Source organism: Myxocyprinus asiaticus, chromosome 11, assembly GCF_019703515.2.
Source record: "Myxocyprinus asiaticus isolate MX2 ecotype Aquarium Trade chromosome 11, UBuf_Myxa_2, whole genome shotgun sequence".
Classification (NCBI taxonomy): domain Eukaryota; kingdom Metazoa; phylum Chordata; class Actinopteri; order Cypriniformes; family Catostomidae; genus Myxocyprinus; species Myxocyprinus asiaticus.
Window position 1 is genome coordinate 22,101,100 of NC_059354.1, and position 7,570 is coordinate 22,108,669.

Sequence of the window (7,570 nt, forward strand, 5' to 3'; positions counted from 1 at the left end):
AACCACACTCACTAGAAACGGTCAAAACACTAAAGCTTGGGTTTGGAGGCATAACAGCTTGGCAATGCTTATGACACAAAAAGGATACATGGGGACTCTGAATAAATTTGAAATACTCTGTAAAAGATGTATTTATTGTTTTTGATTTCTCCACAAAATTTTGCCCTTACAGTGTTTAAAATATGATTTCAGATACTTTTGTTGCTAAAATTACTACTTTGTGCACTGTTCCGGGGAGTTTAATAGTAAAATATCAGAGAGGAATTTAATGTGACTGAATTTGTACTTTTGGTTTTCTTAAACACCAATCAACTACAGAAAAATTGTTTATGATGAAACTTGGTCATTTGGAACATGGTTCTTAATGTGATAACAAATGTGCTAAACATACTGGTGCATTTTCATGATTAAAAGTTTTGGGAGTAGTCCAACAAAAATTCAGCATTTCTGCACCCTGCATAACCATACTGGACACCATATTAAAATCTGAATATGCTAATTCAAAATTAGTCATAAAGCTAATCTCTGCTTTGAAATGGCATCTGAAGAGGAATATCAAGTAACATTATAACCCAGAGTTTAAACAACAGTTGGCCCCATTAAAATACATTCTTAATATGGTCAGTATACAGTCCCTTCTTTACAGCGAAATCTAAATCAAATCAGTGTATGATGTTGTAACAATTATTTCTTTCTTGTGTTAAATAAAAAAAAAAAATTAAAAGCACACAATTTTGTAATAAACTATCAATCAGTGTTATATATCAATCTATATGTCAGTGTACTCTGAAGTGCTTTAAACTGGATTCATTTGTTTGTATGTTATAAAACCTCATTTGTTGCTGTATACCTTACAAAGCCACCCTCTCAAGTGTTCCAAACAGATTTAGCTAACAATCACATGCCAATGTAAATGATTATAAAACAGCCATTCTTCACAGCAATGTGTAATCATGTAACACAGTATCAGTCTGAAAAAGTGAGTTTTGGAGAGGTTTGGAAGGATTTTGAAACCCTGTCCTTAAACAAAAAAATGCATATTTGATTATTTACTGATCTTTGTTAATGTTGTCTTCAGTCAGCAGAGGAAATACAGTTTTGATGGTGTTGAGATTAGGAATTGTATCATTGTCCAATCCTGGCCATGATATGCTCTTTGCAGTGCTGAAGCCATTCCTATAGCTCAGGGGTGTCAGTAGGGGCCAGTGGAGCACATCCTCTTTGGAATTGAAGTGGAAAACTTCCTGATGTGTCATCCTCTGTTAGATTTATGGAAAAAAAGTTGGACACAATAAAGTCAATGAGAACACTGAAATGAAGTCCCATAAATCAGCAACACATTACATATATAACTAGAAACAGTAGTAACAAAGAATCTGCCCTCCACTGAGAAATGTAGTGTAGTGTAGTTTTCACATTCTTTTCTATAGGGCAGGCTGTATTTCTGGACATGATCCATGTATCTCATTGCTTTGCAAACCATGTGTGAAGGTCATGTCTCCAATAACAGCAGAACAGTCCTCCCACAGCTGTCCCACTATCCAATACTCTACGAAACGCAATCTGCCCCTGGCTGGCAAAGCCAAGTATTCAGAGAGGGAGGAGTGCTGCATAAACAGTGCTGGCAGGTTTGGATCCCTGGACGTTCCAACCCCCTTCCAGTCAATGACACAAGTATATGTAGTAAAATAATACCACCCTTCTCCTAAGCATAGAAACATCTATCAAAAATATCCCAAGACAGAAACACTCAACATAACTCCACTAACATGGACTAAATAAAACTCTCTCTCTCTGTCACCTAAAGAAGCCTTTTAATTCTTGGCAGAAATACACACACACACACATACACATATGCTTGTTTTTCTATCATGCTAGGGACTTTTAATTGAATTCTATTGTTTTATACTGAGCAAATTTTTTTTTTAATTTTTTTTTTTATTTTTAATTCCGGAGTTATTACCATGGGCAGAATTGGATGAAATTTGGCATGTATCCTCAAAATGTCTTAGTGTCCAAGTTTCCCAAGTTTCGTTTAGTTCTGCATTTGCATTAAGATGTAGGTTTATAGATAATATTTTCATTTTAAATTTTAAATTAAATTTTTTTTAAAAAAAACGTTATATCTGGTTTGGTTTATATCTTCTAAATGATTTGACAAATCAAAAATCTTTTGAAAACTTTTTTATCATGAGGGTCTTTAGGTGATACATGCCAAATGTTGCGGAAATTGGATAAACGGTTTCAGAGGACTTCAGTGCTTGGACCCCTAATTACTAGAGACTAACCCTAACCTTTCTCCTAAAAAAACTTCTTCTTTTTCCTTTTTATAATAATAATAATAATAATAATTTTTAAAAAATTAAAAAAAAAACATTATTTACTTTACAGGACATTCCCAAAGGAGATGTTTTTGTTTTGTTTTTTAGATTTTGGGACATTTCTGTCCCCAAAATATAGCTAAGCTATCTTATTCTGTAGCATATTCAATTACTATATATTAATAATTATACTAATACATTCCTTCATTGCTTCCACTGAATTCATCCGACAACACTAAAAGCCAAGTCAAAAAGAATCATTAAATTCAACAAAGCTGCATGCACATTCCTCACTCTGCATTCTCTCAATTAGTAAGTGTTCGTGCAGTCCAATGTCAATTAGTGCAGTTGTGCCTTTTCATGCATAATAGACTCCCCCTCAAACAGGCCCTGTTCAGACTACTCCCATCCCTCATTCTTTACTTGTGTACTTACATAACTTAAGAAGTGGCCCAGTGTGTTAGCTTCAACACCCCAATCTTTACATCAAATATTCCCTCTCATTCCCATAGTCCATTAGAGAGCCTGTCATATCAACAAAGTCCTCCAGGACCAAGCTGGTTGAGTCCTCACCAGAGGGCATCTCTGTGTCTGAGGGCCACATTTGGTGCAGGGGTTTGGGCATAGGGGCCTTTTCCTGATTCTGCTTGGAGTTTCTTGCGTCTGAGCCCTGGTTAGGTGTTGGATCAACCCTGACAACAGTAGGATCTTCTTGGCTTCCCCGGGGTGGTGAGCTAGCACTGCCGCCCTCACTGCCCTGTGGCGAGGGGGCAAGAACATGGTAGAGACTGGGTAGACGAATATCAAGGCGCACACCACTCTTTGCAAATAGCTTGTCATTGAGTGAGTAGAGTTTGTCAGCAATGTCACTTCCAAGCATGACAGAGAAAAGTCGGGCAATGTAACGATCCTTGGACAGTAGAAGGTAAAGCCGACGTCTGCGCCAAGAGATGTAATGGCAGTCTGTCTCTGCGGTTAGTGTCACCTGAGGTCAAAGGAGGTCAAAAGGATCAGGGGGAGTTTAGGACATATAATATTTCACGAATGTATGAACATTGCATCATTTTGCTCAATAGCACAGGACAAAGTGTGTTGCCGTCCATGATGGGGTCAATCCAATTAGTTCTAATTACAAAAACAGTAAGTTATCATACCTGGAAGTTCCCCTCTTCTGTTGGTCTAAGAGATTCCCATTCTGGAGAGTCAAGAAACTGGTGAGGGAAGATATAATGGAGAAACTGACCTTCTAAGGAGACTCTAATCCTGTAAAAGAAAAAAATAAGAGCCATCCATTTAATGTCACCTCACATTGTGGATTGACTGATTGTTTTATTTGGTAGAACAAAATGCAAGTTACAGTGTAAAGCTAAGAATGAGCTGCTACTAGAAACATTAACCGTCATGTTCTGTTTGGGGTCTAAGAGACACCAAGACCCTTTTTAATAGCTCAAAAACACTTGGATTTGTTTCATTGTGTGTTTTTTCCAGGGTCAAATTCAAGCAATATTACTATATTGGATAACAGTGACATTTCTGAAAAGTGTATCCTTTATTAGTGACACAATAGAAGGTTTATGCTTTAAAAATATCTGTCTATAGAGCACAACAGTGCCCACCCACTTTTTTAGCCTTCTTGGTTCGTCTAGGAAATAGTTCTAAGCCCTTGACCAAACCGATTATCTCTGAGATGAATCACAATATTACAAACTTTGATTTGAAGCAAAAAAGTATTAGAAAATTTAAGAAAAATACAAAGGTACAAGACTTTGGGAATATACAAACCTATGAAGCATTGTGAATGATGTAATAGAATTAAAAACAGTGGAAAAATATAAAACTATTAATTTAAAGTTGTTGATTATACAGTATGTGTGGAATCAATATATTTAAAAGTATTGCAAAATATTCAGATATATACAAATATACAAATAGTTTAAAGAGTGTAGGGAGACCGACTGGATTGCGTCATTCACAGTGCGTCATGGAAGTGGGCGGTGACAATATGGGGCTTGTTTGGCGGGCTTTGTCAGCTGCGATTCTCTGATTGGCAGATCTTTCTCTGCTGGATCATGGATACTTTAGTTCTTCACCAGGAATTCCGCAATCAAAAATGACTTTTAAACAATGAAGTTAAAATAAAGTGGACCAATGGCTTCAACAGAAGCATACCATAGATTAACAACCTCGGAGCTCACGGTTAGTCTGTCTTTAAAGGTTTATAAGTTATTGTTAAAGATCAATTCACCTATGGAGAGAATCAATGGGATTTTTACTTGCTGAAATCCAACTGTTGCGCTCTATTGAGTTTCAAGTGAAAACAAACGGTTAATTTTAAAGATAATATTATTTATAAACATAAATCATTGGGGTCTCTGGAACCCCAAATATAAAGATGGTAAAGTCAATCTCAACTGAACATTAGGGTTATAAATGAAATTATAAAACTAGGGTGTTAAGAGTGATACCTTGTACCAACACAAGACTAATCACTAATTAACAAAACCGTATGTCTATATTTATCTATGATAAATCACTAGGTGAGCTATTAAAGCCAAGCCCTGCATTCTGTTACTCACCTGCCAGAAAGGAGGAAGGACAACTGGTCAATGGGTGTCTTCCCTTCCACAGCATATGTCTCCTCGGCCGCTAGAGAGAGCACTTTGTTCTCACTGGCAGCAGTGATCTCTTTAAACACCTGCACAGGTACATCCAGTGGCAGATAGACAGCTGTGTACAGTGCGGAAAGCTCTTCATTGGCTAAACCATCCTGCATTAGCCGAAAAATCAGATGACACACCTGGGCCAAGCACTGCAGCATCAGCAGCATGTTCCAGAGGAAGACATCGAGGCCACACACTGTCAGCCAGCCCCAAAGACCCAGACACAGGAAGGAGGGAGCCAAGAAACTGAAAATGTACAGAGCCCCATATGCTCCACTGCCCCCCATGTACCCCAAAAAAAGAATGGTGTTACCCAGATGGTAGATGGCACCTTCAGTGTTGTTGGTCCATCCATCGCAAAGTGTGTTGTTGTATATTATAGTGCCAAACAAGTCGCCACCATTCATGTTTCTGTCTTTGGCGTCTCCAACTCAATCAAAAGAATTCAAAAAACACTGAATCAAAAAATAACAAATAAAAAATAAATCGTCAAATCTATGATGGTTTATAAGCACAAGGTGTCACAAGGCTGATTACAAATAAAAAACTAACAACATGTATAAAACGACTAATTTCCCTTAGCATCTAACAGCTAATACACACCTTACTGTTTGGTTCAAACTTTTAAAAAACAGTTGGAATAAAGTCTGCTTCATAATTCCATTCCATTGAATTCCATTGGCATCCACTAGTCCTCCTGAATTTTACAACATCAGCCCCACAATGTTTCCTTTTTCTCCTCTTCTGTTCCCTCTGACTTACTGGACTGAAGACTGTTGGAAACATGGAGCGGGAGAGGCGGGGGAGAGACCCAGAGAAGGATAACCATGTTTGGAATTGAAACCTTAGGAGGAAAGAGCCACCGACGGAAAACAGACTCACTACTTAACATAACACAATGATCGCCAGGCAGAGTGATTATGATAACAAGTGACACTAAGCAAAGCATTCTGACATTTGGGAAGATCATGAAAGCTCTGCCAGATGTCACCAACTCTCATTTGTTCACTATCAAACAGTAAAGTGTATTCCAGCACTTCTATAGTAATGGCATTTAAGGGGAGGTGGGTTACAGGCTATTGGGGGCATATATGATAATCTGAGACCAATAAAATAACAGGGGAGGCATGTAACACTGTTTACCTCCCCCTCCAAACAGTCCTTGTTTGTAGTTTTACAAAACTTTGCCCAGGAATTGCTGGTTGTTAATGGGCTACACCATTCTGCCGCTAAGCAATAGTGTCATAATATCTGCTGTCAAAACTTTTTGATTGCTTTTGTTTATTATTAGGAGACATGCAATTAAATAGGATTTTGTGATATGATTAATTTTGAAATTTGATACCAGGCATACAGCTTACATAGATACCATGATAACTAATATACAACATACTTGCATATTGCACAGTCAATATACATTGGATGTCTTTGGATGGCAATTTTACTAGCTGACATTCTAGATTGCAGAGTGTCATGGCTACTATTCAGTCTTTTTACCATCCACCCTGCAAGGGAGGCATGCAGATAGAAATGTTTTCATACACAGCCTTTGTCTCATTTTCAGTAAATGAACAAGCCTGTTTACACTTTAATCACTGTAGTCAAGCCCCCTGGAATCAGTCACCCAGAAACTTATAAGCAAGATAGTGAAGCAGTAGTCGGCTTCTTACAGTACATGTGTATATTGTACTTGTAGGGTCTTCTCTCTGTAGAGGCCAATAAGCAGCAATGGTTACTCTCCAAAGCTACATCCATACATGGCATTGGGCCAAAATGTGTGTGCGCACACATGTGGGAGACAGTTAACAAGAGTAGGCTCTTTTTGTCTGCAGCAAATGTGCATATGAATCATTTATACATTTAATTTATTTTATTATACAATAAAACTAATAACTTTAACAAGCATGTTCTAATTCAAATATGGCTTTGAATAGTAGTATGTTGAGTTTACCTCAACAGTATTGTAAATACAAATAACAGTATAATGATCATAAGGAAACAACATAAGGAAAACTAACTAATTTACACATTTAATTTCTTAAATGGAATCTCCCTGTGCCTATGGGATAACACTTTTTCATATCTATATCATAATTATACATAGGAATAGTCATGTTCTTTAAAGAAAGGTTTAATTTATATTTACATGACATAAAAAATTTTTTTTTAAATTGTGCTCAGTCACCAAGCTGTCTAGCTATACAACCTCTGTGAAAAAAAGGCAGATGCTATTTGCACTCTGATGCAAATAATGGTATACGCTATTTGCACCCTGGTGCAAATAGTGTCAGATACTATTTGCACCCATATTTAAATACTAACATACAGTATGGGCATCACTGCAGTGTGTTTATTGTGTTTATTTAGAGCCCCACAGACACAATACATTAACCCCTACCCCTAATCCTAACCTTAACCTTACCTTAGATAAAATAACCTTGGTTTTACTACAGTAACCATGGTTTCACGAGGGAAGGAGTGCGATCGACAGACCCTGCCTCCAGATCAAACTCTTCTCTGCACTCCCTGACACTCACAGTTACTAAATCACTGCGACGAAATCAACATTTATATAATTTTTTTTCTATT

General features: G+C 37.3%; 1 protein-coding gene across 2 annotated transcripts; it reads right to left on the reverse strand.

The window, feature by feature from the left end:
- Positions 1–102: 102 nt before the first annotated feature.
- LOC127448585 (popeye domain-containing 2) lies at positions 103–5,931 on the reverse strand. Of its 2 annotated transcripts, XM_051711242.1 has the most exons (5): positions 5,585–5,931; positions 4,898–5,436; positions 3,476–3,584; positions 2,757–3,306; positions 103–1,259 (listed from the first exon to the last, which is right to left on the reverse strand). In XM_051711242.1, the coding sequence occupies exons 2-4, from the start codon at positions 5,386–5,388 to the stop codon at positions 2,803–2,805; spliced, it is 1,104 nt and encodes a 367-aa protein (XP_051567202.1). In that variant the 5' UTR covers positions 5,389–5,436; positions 5,585–5,931; the 3' UTR covers positions 103–1,259; positions 2,757–2,802. The 2 variants fall into 2 exon arrangements, with proteins under 2 accessions (XP_051567202.1, XP_051567204.1); XM_051711244.1 differs by having other exon boundaries at positions 2,895–3,306; positions 4,898–5,920.
- Positions 5,932–7,570: the final 1,639 nt, after the last annotated feature.

What these genes read in the sequence shown, in the direction of transcription:
- LOC127448585 (XM_051711242.1), bottom strand. Translation starts at nt 5,388, where the DNA reads ATGAATGGTGGCGACTTGTTTGGCACTATAATATACAACAACACACTT. An exon ending in TCCTTCCTCCTTTCTGGCAG is followed by an intron (nt 3,585 to 4,897) that starts GTGAGTAACAGA and finishes TTTCTTTTACAG; the next exon opens with GATTAGAGTCTCCTTAGAAG. An exon ending in CAGAAGAGGGGAACTTCCAG is followed by an intron (nt 3,307 to 3,475) that starts GTATGATAACTT and finishes CTTTGACCTCAG; the next exon opens with GTGACACTAACCGCAGAGAC.